The following is a 15,703-nucleotide window of genomic DNA, read 5'->3' as shown; positions in this document are numbered from 1 at the left end:
GTTGATTCTGGACAGTCCATTCCGTGAGGCCTAGCAGTCCTGCTACGTGCCACACACTTTCACATGTCACCACTCTGGCATAATACCCACCGTCCATACTGAGTGTATAGCAGGGTAGCTTAATTCCAGCCTGGTGTGATGCATTAACTGGGGTGTTATGGTGGTGGGCCTTGTGGAAGATCAGTAAAGTCCGTTCTGCTGAAGTTAAAAAAATCATATCCCAGCCTGTGATGAAGCCCGCGTCCTTTCGAACAGCATATCACATATATCACTTATCTAACCATTTGACCTATGCCTCCCCAGTACACTATGCTATTTATCATTAGAGAAAATTCTTTAAAAATTTATTTACAGGATGAAGTTAAGCACCAATTGATTAAAAATGATCATTAAGCCCATCTACCCCGTATGTATGTATTTATTCAGGTTTTCCCGGGCGAGGGAACAAACCAAACGAGAGAGAACATTATGCTGTCAAAAACTGCTCCCCAGGCCAGCGGGTGAATCGGTGTGTGAACTGGGGCATTTTCTTAACTACTGTTCTTAAAACTGTCATAACGGTGAACTTACAGATGTTAGGATTTTTTATTTTATTTTCATTTGATTTGAGTATCTTTAAAAAAACTGTCACTTAAATGTTAAAAATGGTTAAGAAATAACGATTTTATGAGAGAGTATATGTGGCTGATATTGTCTGGTGATGTCTAGTACCGCTCTCGCCATACACAGTGAGCACAAATCAAAGCTTTGACAAGAGTCAGAAGTCACGATATGCTTATGAAATTTTTGCTAGAGAGCAAACAGAACGGAAATCACTTTAGTGAAAGCAAACGGCAAAACTATAGTGGAAAATGATGAATTTGAGTAACATCTGGGCTTTATCAAAAGCTTCTCGATTTGAACACTTTCTGCTCGCTGGAACACATTCCACTCCTAAGTGTGGACAACTATTTCCAGGTACTAGCTAACCCCAGCCAGCAAGTGTTACGAAGTCTCCCATGCCAACGAAAACACGGTCCTTTGTCCGCCATGTCTGCAATACTATTCAGAACAGTTCGCTTTCTCAGACATGTCCTCCACCGACATTGCCATGTTAATCTTTCCTCCATCCAAATCTTTGGCTTTCTCAGACATATCCTCCACCGACATGGCCCTATTTATCTTCCCTTCATTTGTTCCGTAATGTGTGATTTCTATCTTCCTAGATCTGCAGCGACTACCCTTGTAACTCCAGTACTTCTCGTCGACCAAGAAAACATTGGCTTCCTGAAGCGACTGTGGGAGTTTCGTGTTGAGAGTCTCCGGGAGAAAACTGGCGCATATGTAGCCCATGACTCCAACCACGAATAGGATGATGAAGGATATCCATGAGCCATACGTCGACTGGAAGAGAGAGAAAATTCAAGTTTTAACAAATAATAGATTTATGAAACACGGAAAATAAAGCTGCCACTCAAATTAATCATTCTGGAAACTCGTTTGTCCTGTAACTTGATCAAGACCCTTAACTGATACTTCACAAGCAGAGGAGAAAGGTGTTGAGAGGAGGGGGTAGGAGAGGGGAAAAAGTGAAGACGAGATCAGGAGAGGAGAAGGATGAAATCTCTAGGAGAAAACTGGCACACAGTTAGCACTGACCAGGATCATGTAGGGAATCATGAGTCATATGTCGACTGGAAAGGAAAAGGAATTCAAACTAAATAGAAGAAACACGAAAATTTAAGCGTTTAATCATAATACTTAACTGTTGTGAAGATTTGTTTATTCTGTTACTTGGTTAGACTCTTTCCTCCTCCAGGGGCGGGGGAGAGAGGGATGGAGAGAGGAGGCGGTAGGAGAGGGAAGGAGGGAGAGAAAAATTAGGAGTAGTGAAAGGAGGGAAGTTGAGATTGCTGAGAAGGGTAGGGATGGAGTCTTTTGGAGGAAGGTGGTGCATAGGTAGCCCAAGACTAGCCATGAATGGAATGATGAAGAGTATCCATGAGCCATACAGAGACAGGAAAGGGAGAAGAGTACTGTATGTGGGTTAGAGGGGGAGGATGTAGTGTGTGTGTGTGTGTGTGTGTGTGTGTGTGTGTGTGTGTGTGTGTGTGTGTGTGTGTGTGTGTGTGTGTGTGTGTGTGTGTGTGTGTGTGTGTACCAAGAACAAATAAGTATATGACTAATAGCTGGATCGGACACAGGAAAGGCACCTAAAAAACTTGTATCTCCGGCGAAAGACCGACCCCCGGGCCACCCTAACCACAACGCTCAGCACATATTTCGCCACATCACACCAATCCACTACTCAGTTACCCAACCTTCCATCAAATCTCGCTACACCATACCAAACCACAATGTATCTCAGACACAGCACTCACCATTCCATACCACTCCATACCGCACTACACCAACCCACAGCACACCAGACCACACCACACCATACTACACCACGCCACAGGACTCACCACATAGGATACATAAGGAGCAGCCACACCGAAGCATGATGACACAAAGGAAGAGAGTCCAGTGCCGCATGCCCGGTGTGTGGTGGGGTATATTTCGGCACACTGGACGTATACGAGCAGGAAGCTGACGGTGATGAAGAATTTACTGATGATCAAGAGTACGATCGGCACCCACACATTGTCCACGTCTGAAGAAAAAAGAAAAAGACTTGGGTCATAGTTTAGGTTGTTTTCGTATCAGTATCACCTCTTCCTTACTTGCACATTACTCATCAGTACCGTCTTGTGTGTTTTTTATACAAATTATGTTGATAGTAAAAATGATTAAAAAAATATACAAGAAAATAACAGTTGTAATATACAAAATAAATGGGTAATGAAGAGTTGCTTTGAAGTCTCCTAGGCTGTCTAAAACACTGTTCTTCTCCAGCACAAATAAAGCTCAATCAGGGACAAAGGTTCACCTGATATTTAATCCCTTCTACATCATACTTTCATTTGCTATTTTTTTTTTCTTTAATGAGATACACTTATGTTACTGTACCAGAGCCAGATTAAGAGCTGTGGGGGCACTGGGGCACAATACTTTGTGGAGGCCCCCCAAAGGTCCGAACACGAAAGATGTGAGCCAAAAGACTAGGGATTCTGCATGGGTATGAGGGAACCTCCTGCGACTAGGTCAACGACTATGTTCCGTCTACAAATGAATGTGGTTTTCAGAGATGAATCTACGGTATTTTTTGATAGGTTCAGTAAAGAATTTTCTTTAATTTGTACACCGTTTTCTCCATGCTTTCTCTGTACTGTACTAGTCTTTCTGTCTTGTGAGATCCCTTTTGTGTGGAGCCCCCAAGGGCTGTAGTCCCCCTTTCATCCAGTCGTTCTCTGCTCACATATAACTCGATTCTATTATATTAATATGATGCCTCTGGGATGAGAGCGACGGACATGCTCAAAGTATGATATAGCCGCAGTGGATTAATAGCCATTTTTTCTCCAGACGCTCTACTGTAAATAACATACAAGAGAATGTTAAGGTGGAGTATTCAAAATAAATAGCAAAGGAGGAGGTACTTCTCCACAGCCATTTTCAGTACAAGCTAACGTTTGTTTTCCCCTTGTCCCTTTTCACTCAAAATCACAATAATATTGGGAACCCGGATATAACATCAGCAGCTGCGGGTCGTAATCTAGGGGAAGACTGGGACTTGGCAAAAACTGATTGCCTGCTTTGTAGTAGTAGTTGCAACTCCAGGCTCTTCTGAAAGTGACCCCCATGGACTACAGACTGAAGTTGTTGAACGAGTTCCCGGTAGATTGCAGAATGAAGTTGTCCTCCTCACGCAGTCCACCATTCTCCTTTCGGGAGAGAGGGAGAAGCTGGGGGACGTTTATATAACCGGGCAGTGGAGCTGCTCGGTCGAATCGGTGCCACCACTTGAAGGTGCCCCTCTCTAGCACCACTGCCTACCTTCACCCGTTGAATCTGGTGACAATTTTATTTTTTGTATTTCCAGACGATTATATTAGTCAGTCTCTCTCTCTCTCTCTCTCTCTCTCTCACCCTGGACGAGGGCGGTGGCGAGGGAGAAGAAGGAGGCCAGTGCGAATCCACCAGCAGCGGTCCAACGCCTCCCAAAGGTCTGCGAACCCCACCAGCCCAGCAGGTTGGACGGCAGCTCGATCAGGGATAAGAGGAAGAAGTTGATGAAGTCGTTGCCGCTCAGGTTGGTCATGTTGTATGTCAGACCATAGTAGAAGAAGTTGTTGAATGTGCTGGGGCCGGGGAAAAGGTAGTTAGATTAGTACAACAGTGTAACTAATGGAGAATTTCGCTCAAAACAGCAGGAAATTAAGAAATTCTATCCTACTTAGGTTACAAGAGAAAGACACGATTGATAACCTTACCCATTTCGCAATGTTGCACGGCAAAAGAAATATTTACATACAGGGTAGGAGCGAGCCCCGAGAGTCCCATCCTGAATAAAATGTAGTCCTATTAGAGGTTAGTCACTGTGTAAACTCGTATTCCTAGGTAAGAAATTATGGTCATGCACAAGGCTTTGGCTGGGACTCTCGGGGGCTGACTTGCCTGGTGAGAGGCCGCCCTCAGAGGATCCGCTCTGCCTAAAACCTGACCTCAGTGAAGGTCTACCACTATGCAAAATATTTCGTGTCCCTACGTAAAAACTGGCTATACATAAAGGCATTACCAGGGACCTCCAAGAGTCGCCCTTCCTCCCCCGTGGGGGGCGCATCCCTGTGGGCGTGACAAAGACAAACAACAAATGGAGAGAGAGAGAGAGAGAGAGAGAGAGAGAGAGAGAGAGAGAGAGAGAGAGAGAGAGAGGATGATTACAAATTTGGGAGTCTCAGTTCAGCAGGTCTGCGTAACTCACTAGCAGGCAGTGAGGAGGAAGGTGCGCAGTCTGACGGTCGGGTATTTACACAGCTGCACGGCGCCATAGTTGGCCTCCGTGTTCTGCACTTGGGCCATGGCGCGCAGTGTGTCCTCCAACTTGTCCGGCACAGTGAGCTTGTTGATGGCTGCGATCCTGCGGAGCTGCGCGGCGCATTCTTCGATCCGGTTCCGCGACAGTAGCCACCTGGGAGACTCTGGCAGCAACCTAGGGGTGGACACGAATGATAATGATAATCATGATGATGATGGTGATGATCTATTTATCTATATACCTAGGCTGCTTCCCCCAAAGAATGGGAGATAGCCGAGACAGGACGACACACTCCCAATTTATACTCATCCGCACAGACACACACATTTATTCGTATCTTAGTCCCCAAGGAAGAAGGGACAGATACTCACCGCACCACACAGCACGAGGGTCATCTGCGCAGTGTAATCAACGACATCCGCAGCAGGGCCCAACAGCAGAGCTGGTTTACCCCTGCCACATCGTAATGGACCCATCCCCTGCTCTACTCGATCAGCCATATCTTGCATAACTCCAGTTCTCCTTTGCAGTTCATCATTTCTCACTCGATCCATACGTGTCACTCCACACATACTCCTCAGACACCTCATTTCCATTACATTCAAACTTTTCCTCTTTGCTACACCCAAATTCCATGTTTCAGCCCCATATAATGCAATCGGTACCACTACACCTTCGTACAGCCTTCTCTTTACATCTACATCTATTCTTCCATCCACAGCAGCATGTGGCCCTAAGTACTTAAAACACTGTACCTCCTCAAGCAACTCACCATTCAAAACTATATTCATCCTCCTACTATATACCAACCTCGTACACTTCATCACTTAACTCTTATTCTCATTTACTCTCAATTTCCTCCCTTCACACACCCTCCCAAACTCCTCTACCAACTGGCTCATTCTCTCTTCCGAATCAGCCACCAGTGCAGTATCATCCGCAAACAGCAGCTGATTAAGATTCCATTCTCCTCCATCAGCATTCTCCAGACTCAAACTTCCACCTAACACTCTCGCATTTACCTCCCTTACAACACCATCCATATAAATATGAAACAACCAAGGCGACATCACACACCCCTGCCTCAGCCCCACTCTCACGGGAAACCAATCACTCACAGTAATTCTCTTTTCTACACACGCTCTACTATTTACATAAAAACTTGTCACTCCTTTTAACAACCCACCAGCAAGTCCATACAATCTCAAAACAGTCCACAAAGCCTCCCTATCAGTTTTATCAAATGCTTTCTCTAAATCCGTGAACGCCAAAAACACATCCTTACCTTTCGCTAAATATTTTTCAAACACTTGTCTCACAGCAAACACCTGATCCACGCATCCCTTCCCTCTCCTAACCCACACTGTTCATCACCAATCACTCCCTCTGTACTCTTTCCAGCTCAAAGATTAATACTTTTCCATACACCTTACCTTCAACACTCAACAGACTTATACCCCTAAAGCTAGTACACTCATACTTTTCACCCTTACCTTTATACAGCGGAACCACACAAGCACTTGCCCAGTCAATCGGCACCATACCGTTCACAAAACACATATTCAGCAATCTTACTAACTACTCAACAATAGTCGCTCCACCACCTTTCAGGCATTCCACAGCACACCCATCCATACCTGCAGCTTTCCCTCCGTTCATCTCCTTTACTGTCTCAGGCACTTTCTCCATCGTGATCAAAGAATAATTCAACTCTCCGATCACATTTATTCCTTGCACCTTTCCATCTGCCACAGTCATAGCCTCCCTTTCCTCCTCTACATTTAACCAAAAATACTCCGCCCATCTCTTCCTTACTGCATCCATGTCAATTAGCATCCTTCCATCCTCTGCTTTTACTCGTTCTTCCTTCCCAGACTCTCCTTTTCACACCCTTTTCACCTCCCGCCAAAACATTTTCTTATTCTGTTGAAAATACTCAGTCAACCGCCTACCCCACCTCTCATCTGCTGCCACTTTAGCATCACGCACAGCCCTTTTCGCCCTATTCCTCTTTTCCTTATACCTCTCATATGACACCTCATCCTTCCTAGGCAGCCATACTTAATATGCATGACTCTTCTCAGCCACAGCCATACTTACTTCCTCGCACCACCATTCACTTCCCTTTCTTACACCACCACCCACTCGTCTCACACCACACACCTCTTCCACATGCCACACCACAGCACTCTTAATCAACTGCCATTTCTCCTCCATACTGCCATTTTCCTGGTCTTTCACTGCGTTCCTCTCACCTTTCAACTTCTGATACTCTATTAGTTCCTCTCATTTATCCAATTCACTCACTTTCAAAACCTTCCTGCCACACCTAACTTCCTTAGCTCTCAGCCACCTCAGACGTACTCTCAACTTTCCCTCCACCAGTTAGCGGTCAGACATACCTCCACCCTCCCCTCTCAAAACTCTAACATCCAACAATCTTCCTCTTACATTCCTGGACAGAACCACATAGTCCATCAATGCTCTATCAACAACCCTTCCACCCTCCTGTCTCACCCATGTATATTTATAAATATCTTTCTTCTGAAACAAGGTATTTCCAATCACCATCTCTTGCTCAACACACATCTCCATCATTCGTTCCCCATTTTCATTTCTTCCAGGCACACTATGCATACACCTTCAACTGCTACATTTCCCTTTCTAGTATTCAGATCTCCCATCATTACCACATTCACATTTGCTCCAGAACTGTGCAGACACTCATGAACATCATTTCAGAAAGACTCCCTCTCTTCTGCATCCCTTTCACTACCAGGCCCATATGCACTCACAACCCAGTCCAAATTTCGCTTTCACCCAACACAGTCTCGATGACACCTCCTTCCATTCAATCACACATTGCTGCACTTCCGGGCTCACTAACAAGGCCACACTTTCTGTCGCCCTTCCTCTATCAACACCTGACATCTTTCCACTCATACTTCTAAACTTAGATTCACCTTTCCCTTTCATCTAAGCTATATTATAATGATCCGATTTCTGTAAGTATGTTAGTTTGTTATTATAACACAACAAAAACGACGCAACGTAGAGCAATATCTGTTAGAGCAAGGTACCGTTAAATTGCTCTAACTTGAAGAATAAAACAATTTCCAGTCCAATCGGGCCACCGCTTCCAGAGTTTTGACTCATTTCTCGCCCTTTGCTACAAATTTAATGTTTGCCTTTTGTGAAGGGGATGGATTCGTCCTTGGTCCAGCATTGAAATTACCAGCATAACAGAAGAGAGAACAATGGCGTGTTTGTTATCACTCTCATCTCTCCTTCCTCCCTCATACTCCTAAAATTGTATACTATAATGTTATGGTATAATTTAGTATAATAGCAAACACTACTATCCTGTCTCTCTCTCTCTCTCTCTCTCTCTCTCTCTCTCTCTCTCTCTCTCTCTCTCTCCTCAACAGGTGTCCCAGCAAGATGAAAATGAGGGAAAATTCCTCGCTCCGTCCCGCTCACGGGATGAGAAATTCAAATTTCTGTTACCTTTCGACTGAAAATGGGAACTGACTTGACATCGAGCGAAGACCGCCCAAGGTGGTCTTTAAGTAAGAAATAATAATAATAATAATAATAATAATAGTAATAATAATAATAGTAAAAATAATAATATAATAATAATAATAATCATAATAATAATAATGACAGTGATAACAACAGCAACTACAATAACGACAGTAACAAAAGCGAGGAGAAGGAAGAGGAGGAGGAGGAGGAGGAGGAAGGGAAGAGAAGGAGGAAGGGGAGGAATGCTTTCAGAGATATTTTTAAACCTAAGATCACCAATAGAAAACCCCAATTTCGTACGTTATTTACTAAAACACATGACTGGAAAAATAAAAAGTTTGTCCTTTCTACCTCATTGTCGATATATTTAAGTAAACTGAATTATAACCTGAGGATTTCCTGTCCTCACAGGTGTTCTGAAATTTACTCTCTTGGGTTAGGCACTTGTTTACAACGTCTCGTGCACAGAGTTTTAATGATAAGAAAGTTAGGTTTAATATAGAGTAAGTTTGTTTTCAGCTGGCAAAGATCTGTAACCCCTTCCAGCTCAGTTGATGGTCATGTGTAGTCAGATCCATGATAATTTTACAATAGTTCTTTTTCCACTAATCTCGCTGAGATTTTTCGTCCTCTTGCAGCTTATGTCACGTAGCTCAGTGACAGAAAAGGACAATGCAATCGCTTTACATATTGTCCATAGCACTTCCCTGTGACTAGCATCACTGTAATGTTAATCTATTCTAATAACTCTGCATTCACGATGGAGAGGTGGCAATTTTGGGCCAAGTTAAACAAGTATAATTCTTTTACACTAGCTTGACCTTGATTTTCGTCCTTTTGGAACTTATTCCACATAGCTCAATGAAAAAAAAAAAAAAAAAAAGACAACGCTATGACTCTTCTCCAATTTCACAGTATTTCATCATGATTAACAACGATTTTAGTGGTAATTTATTGCTACAATTCAACATTCAGAATGGAGGATGGCAATTTTAGACTAAGTTAGAAGAAAAAGAGTATAGTCATGAAGGTAACGCATTTTAACCCATCAGACGAAAAGTGACTGGCTATAACTAAAATTCTCGTTGATATTATGAGGCTTGGTAACATTATTTTCTTGGCGATTTATCTTGCGTAATACAACTGAATTCTTACTTGCATGTTACCGAGAGCTTCTAACATCGAGGTAATATGCACACTCTACGTGCTTATTGCAGACATAAAAATCGATCGATTCAGTCATTACACACAGCCATGACCAGAACTTTGCCGACATTTCTTAACTTTGCAAGTTATTATGACAGTTTAACGTGTGACATGAACAATTTTTAATGTGATAGGAATATGAGGTATACCACAAAACTACAAGATAAGAAGGATACTTGCTGTCATGTGGGAAGAAATGAGAAGTATGGAAGGAAAGACGTATCGCTGGTGGAAGGTTATCCGCGAACTTTTGCTCACATTTGTACAAAACGAATCATTGAGCATTGATTTTCGAAAGCACGCGATGCGAGGCGATTTGCGGATCTCAACAACCATTTCAGAATATGTACGATATTCATAACCGATCATGTTATAATGGACCGTAACAAATGTTACGGTCCATTATAACGTATGATTATCATAACTGATCTACTAAAAAAAATAAAATAAAATCAAGCAATGTTACTGTCTACTATTCTGTATGATTAAAAAAAAAAAAAAAAAAAGAATATTCGTCTAAAAATGGAGCGAAATAACTGCTCTCATCTATATAAAAGGATATTAAGGTATAATCTACAAAATAAATCGCTAAGGAATAGGTGCCACGAACGCTCCTACAGTTTCCCATGCCTATCGACTGTACGAAAGTCATTAAGAAATATCGCAGAATATCGATTTTTTTTTAAACGAGTCCTAGGCCCGTATTCTCATCGGAAACTCCCTAACACCTATGCCTGAGTGATTTATTTTGTTTATTAATCCTTACTGTCCTCGTCTGTGTTACATAAATCCTTCCAAAGCCCCCACACCGTACAAGAATAACGTACAAAGCATATTAACGACCCATATCCAAAAATAAATCGCTAAGGAAGAGGTGTTAGATAGCTTCCATGACCGACAAGAATACGAGCCCAAATCTTCCCCAAGAAAAAGACCCGCAATGATCGCAGTTAAAAATAAATAAATGAATAAGTAAAAAAATAGGAGACGGGGTTACGGTTCAGCAGACATTATAATTTCCAGATCTGAAAAGGGAATTATAACTCAAGGGGAGGAATTAGCTTGAGAGAGAGAGAGAGAGAGAGAGAGAGAGAGAAAGGAGGAAGACTGTGAGAGAGATAGAGGACAGGAGAGGAGAGGGAGAGGAAGGGATGAGGGAGGATTAGGAAGATGAGAGTGGTGAGAGGGAAGGTTAGGAGAGGGAGGGGAAGGAAGATGGGTGATGGAGAGGGAAGGATGTGTGTGTGTGTGTGTGTGTGTGTGTGTGTGTGTGTGTGTGTGTGTGTGTGTGAGAGAGAGAGAGAGAGAGAGAGAGAGAAGGGAGGAGATGAAAGGTGAGGTGATGGGCGAGGAGGAATGAAAGGAGAGGAAGAGGAAGCGAGAAGAGAAAATGAGAAGGAAAAATATGAGAGGGAGGAATGGGGAGGAGAGGAGAGGGAGGAGAAAGGGGAGGGCAGAAGGAAAAGGAAGGATACAATGGCAGGGAGAAGAGGGGAGATGAGAAATGAAAGGGAAGGGAGGAGGAGAGGGAGAAAAAGAAGAAAGAACAAGGAAGGGATGAGAAATAGGGAAGAGGGAGAGGGAGGTTGTAGATTGACCGAGATCAGATAAGTAAATGGAAAATGATTGTGTTTAAATGATAGAACTGTGTGGCACGAGGCACACACACACACACACACACACACACACACACACACACACACACACACACACACACACACACACACACACACACACATCAATTTTCAGACAAGACCATCATAATCTTCTTGATGGCCTCAATATTATATAGACATTAGTTGCACGTGAGCATTCTTGAACAATCTCTCTCTCTCTCTCTCTCTCTCTCTCTCTCTCTCTCTCTCTCTCTCTCTCTCTCTTATCCGGACCTCCTTTCCCACTTAAGTCTTCCTCTTTTCTAGTTTGTCTGCCTCCTCTTTTACTCACCCTTCCCCCCCTCCTCTCTCTATTCCTTTTTCGCAAGACCCTATCCCTGACACTGTTCAGAGAGCATCCAGTCGATTCAGAAGACAAGAGAAAGAGAGAGAGAGAGAGAGAGAGAGAGAGAGAGAGAATATATACACACATTTCACCCCTAAACGCCGTATCAAAATTCCAACCAACATAATAAGGATATTTCTCTCAGCTCACACTGTTACCAAAATCGCATTAGGAGCCGGAACCCCCCCCCCCTGCAGATTACCTCCCTCCAGAAAAAAATAAGTTAGAGGTTATGTGCCTGGCAATTCTCCCAGGGAAATGCTAAAATAAATGGCGTTTTCATTCCATTTTATATAATACCCCGAGCGAGTGAGACCGGCAATTTTTCCTTCCACTAAACTAACATTTCGTCTTTCAAAGGAGCTTGGCTGGCTGGCTGAGAAGAGGATGTGGGAGGAACGAAGGTGAGAAGGTGGGAGGATGGGGTAGTGGAGGGGAGGAAGAAGGAAGGGGGAAAAGGATGGGTGGAAAGGGGGTGGGAAGAAGATGACGTGGAAGGAAGACAGGAAGGGAGGGAGGGAGGGGGGAAAGGGTGATGTTTGAGGAAGGAACGGGAGGAGGAAAAGGAGGAAGGGAGGGAGGAAGGGTGGAAAGGAAGGAAGAAAGGTGTGTGTGTGTGTGTGTGTGTGTGTGTGTGTGTGTGTGTGTGTGTGTGTGTGTGTGTGTGTGTGCAAATTTTCACCAAGAACGTTCATCGGGGTTCGCTTTTTTACGCGCATAAAAACTTCAATAGCACTGTCAGAGTCTACGTCAGTCAAGGCCTTGGAAAATAACATGGAAGTATTGTGTAGCCTATATTACCTTCCTGTGTGATTTAACCAAGGTTCCCACAAAGCAGTATTCGATTATGATGCATTTTACTTGCGATATAGGACCTCGAAATTGCCCTGGGATTATTATGAAATTTATGTTCCTTTTTGACTAATATACTGGATATACTTTACGTACATCTGAACAAGAAAATTGGCGGCTTTAAAAAGATTCGAATATAAAGCCTCTTGCCTCCATTGTAACCCATGTCTTCAAAAACAACCTAGGAAAATCATACCTTCAGTCTTCAAGAAATATATTCTTCTTCTTCCTTAATCTTTCTTTTCCTATCTTCTTCTTTAACATGGCCTTTAACTGGCATCTCTCCATCCTGAATGCTAAGCTTTAAAAGGTGATTAGAATATGATGCCAGTCACTGAAGTGCGTGATACGAGCATAAGTTGCAGATGGACGAAAACCTTTGCCAAGTTATAATGAATGGAGTAAAGGCGTAAGATTGTCAGGTCTCCATCTATCCGTAATACCCTCGAAGTTGACCTGACCTGACCTAACCTGAGACCTAATTTTATTGTACAATTCGGCCTGTAAATAGAGCTCCACTAGAAACTCACGGTGCAGGGACGGGTTCAGTCTGCTGGAGTGGGCGTGGGTGTGGCAGGAGAGGTAGAGAGAGAATAAATAATGCAGGGTAGATACAGCTAACACTGACTGAGCCGTCCCTGCAACACACTAGAAATCGCCTGGCGGGGTAGATAGTGTTTTTATGGGCCACGTTGCATATACGATAGCGGACAGGGCTAGAGCTGCAGAGTACCCCTCCCCCCTCCCTATTTATTAAGTAATACATGAAGCATTTGCGATGCAAAGGTTATAGAGAAGATCCGCTATAATCGGCCTGAAAATGTGATTAATAATAATAATAACAATAATAATAATAATAATAATTATTATTATTATTATTATTATAATAATTATAATGACATTTTTGGAGGGGGGATATTTGGGAAGAAAATTAATACATTTCAAAAAAGAATCAGTATGTGAGCACGCATAGGCTAATGGAGAGATATCAGTTTTACTCCAGTTCATCTGCTTTCATTTAGTGGAGATTTTCGTTCTTTCCAGCCGATTTCCCGGAGCTAAGCTGCCGAATAAGACCATGCCACGGTCCTGCATTCGCTTCTTCGTGACTACCACCCTATTCTAGTGTTTATCAATGTTAACTACAGCACTGCATCCTTATCACAGCACATCTTCGAAACTAACACCAAATTCTAGTGATTATCTCGTTAACTATGGCCCTGCATCCTTGCCACAACACTTCTTCGTGACTAGCACCATCTTCTAGGAATATCTTGTTACAGGTAAGTAGTCAAAATGAAGAGATGGGAGTTTTAAACCTATTGTTCAATGACTTTAACTTGGCAAAGATTTTCGTCCTTTTGGAACCTAGATATTGCGTTAGATGGAATTAAGTAAAAGAGACCACAGCGTTAGACAGGAAAAATTATAGAATAGCCTTAAAATTAAATGACTGAGATTAGCGTTAAATGGGAATAAATATCAGACAATAGCATTTGACAGAAATAAATAAGAGAGAAAAATGATGGACAGATGGATGTAATTAAAAGAGATTAGTGTTAGACTGAATAAATGAGTATCGTTAGATTGCACTGACTGACAGAGAATGGCGTGGCGTTAGAGAGAGAGAGAGAGAGAGAAAGAGAGAGAGAGAGAGAGAGAGAGAACAAGCAAATCAAGTACTGCTATGCAATACAGTCTCCTACCGGATGATAAATATGCATATGTAACTGACCTTGGGAGTAGATGGCTGGTTGTTGCGCGCGACACACGTCATGGCATGTGGAACACTTGTGTACTGACGTACTGACGGAACCGTACAAACCTGATGTCCCCGACTGGGGTGATCGGTAGGGGACTAATAACCATAAATAGATTTAAATAATTGAGCATAGCGTTAGATTGAAATTAATGATAAAGAACACCGTAAAACAGAAATAATTACTTTCGAAGAGTTATACAGAATCAAATCAAACAGAGCATTAGATAGACTCTAGTAACAGAAAAGTGTTAGACGACATAGATAAATGAGAATACGATTACACAGACATAAATAATATAAGATAGTGACGTAACAAAATTTGGTTTCCTTAATGACCCTTGTGCAGTTGATAGAATTTTATTATTATTATTATTATTATTATTATTATTATTATTATCATTATCATCATCATCATCATCATCATCATCATCATGTTCACTTTTTTTTCCTCCTCATGCTTTATCTCCTCTGTACCACTTCTCCGAGGCTAGCATCATATACCAGTCTAAATCGCACCCTTAACAATAGCCCTGCATAATATTTATAGCACTTCGCCACTAGCACCCTATTCCATTGCTGATCTGCAAACTATGGTCTGGCATCCTTGGCCTAGCACTTCTTCGTGACTAGCACCATATTTTAGGAACAATATTTTGCTACGGGTAAGCAGTCAAGCTGGAGAGATGGCAGTTTTACGCCTACTGTTCATCGACTTTAACTTGGCGGAGATTTTCGTCCTTTTGCAGCCTAGATCTCTTAGCTTAGTGGCAATATAAGGCAATACTACGGCTGTACGTCCTTTCCATTGCACTTCTTCATGACTAGGCTTCTTGTGTTATTCTGTGTTACAACTTGGCATTACATGCATACATACACGTACAAACATAAACATTCGGATATATTGACAAATACATACATATAAACGCTCACATACTCATACATACCCCAGAAATACATACATACAAATACAGATAGACGGCCAGATAAAGAAATAGATATACACGTAAAGGAACAAGAAAATGGAAGAAAAGGAGGAGGAGGAGGAAGAAGAAGAAGAATGATGTGGAAATGGAAGTAGAGGTTGAGGAGGAGCAGGAGGAGGAAGAAAAGGAAGAGGTGGAGGAAGAGGAGAGAGGACAATGTTCCTTGCTGTACACTGTGGCCCATATATAGCACTGTTCGATGATATCTTGTGTGTTGCGGGGACGGCTTTGAGTTATCATTGTCCATCCTTCACCACTCATTCATTTCCAACTCCCAGTACCACACCTACGCCCACACCAGCAGACTGGGCCGTTCCCGCAGCACATTAGATATCGCCAGAGGGAGTTTTAGTGCAGTGCTCTTTTCGGACAACCCTGCATGGAATTCTTGTGCCGGTCAGACTCCTGGACGAAGTTTGTTTGCCCCTTGTTCATGTTCACTCAGCGGTTAAATTAGGAACCTGAATGTAA

The 15,703-nt window shown here is 42.6% G+C and overlaps 1 protein-coding gene across 1 annotated transcript in view; it reads right to left on the bottom strand.

Annotated features, from left to right (window-relative positions):
- Window positions 1-625: 625 nt before the first annotated feature.
- The window catches only part of LOC145398627 (carcinine transporter-like), a 42,424-nt gene continuing 27,346 nt past the window's right edge, over window positions 626-15,703 (bottom strand). The window contains exons 7-10 of the mRNA XM_080271437.1: window positions 4,847-5,074; window positions 4,012-4,223; window positions 2,448-2,635; window positions 626-1,383 (exon numbers count right to left, since the gene is read on the bottom strand). Of these exons, the coding sequence (XP_080127563.1) occupies window positions 1,042-1,383; window positions 2,448-2,635; window positions 4,012-4,223; window positions 4,847-5,074 (970 nt within the window). The 3' untranslated portion in view covers window positions 626-1,041. The remainder of the gene's footprint in view (window positions 1,384-2,447; window positions 2,636-4,011; window positions 4,224-4,846; window positions 5,075-15,703) is intronic.

The sequence above is a fragment of the Coenobita brevimanus genome, chromosome 46 (assembly GCF_032717465.1).
Source record: "Coenobita brevimanus isolate Jiangsu-jjx chromosome 46, ASM3271746v2, whole genome shotgun sequence".
Taxonomy (NCBI): domain Eukaryota; kingdom Metazoa; phylum Arthropoda; class Malacostraca; order Decapoda; family Coenobitidae; genus Coenobita; species Coenobita brevimanus.
This window is presented reverse-complemented; position numbering and strand designations above follow the sequence as displayed.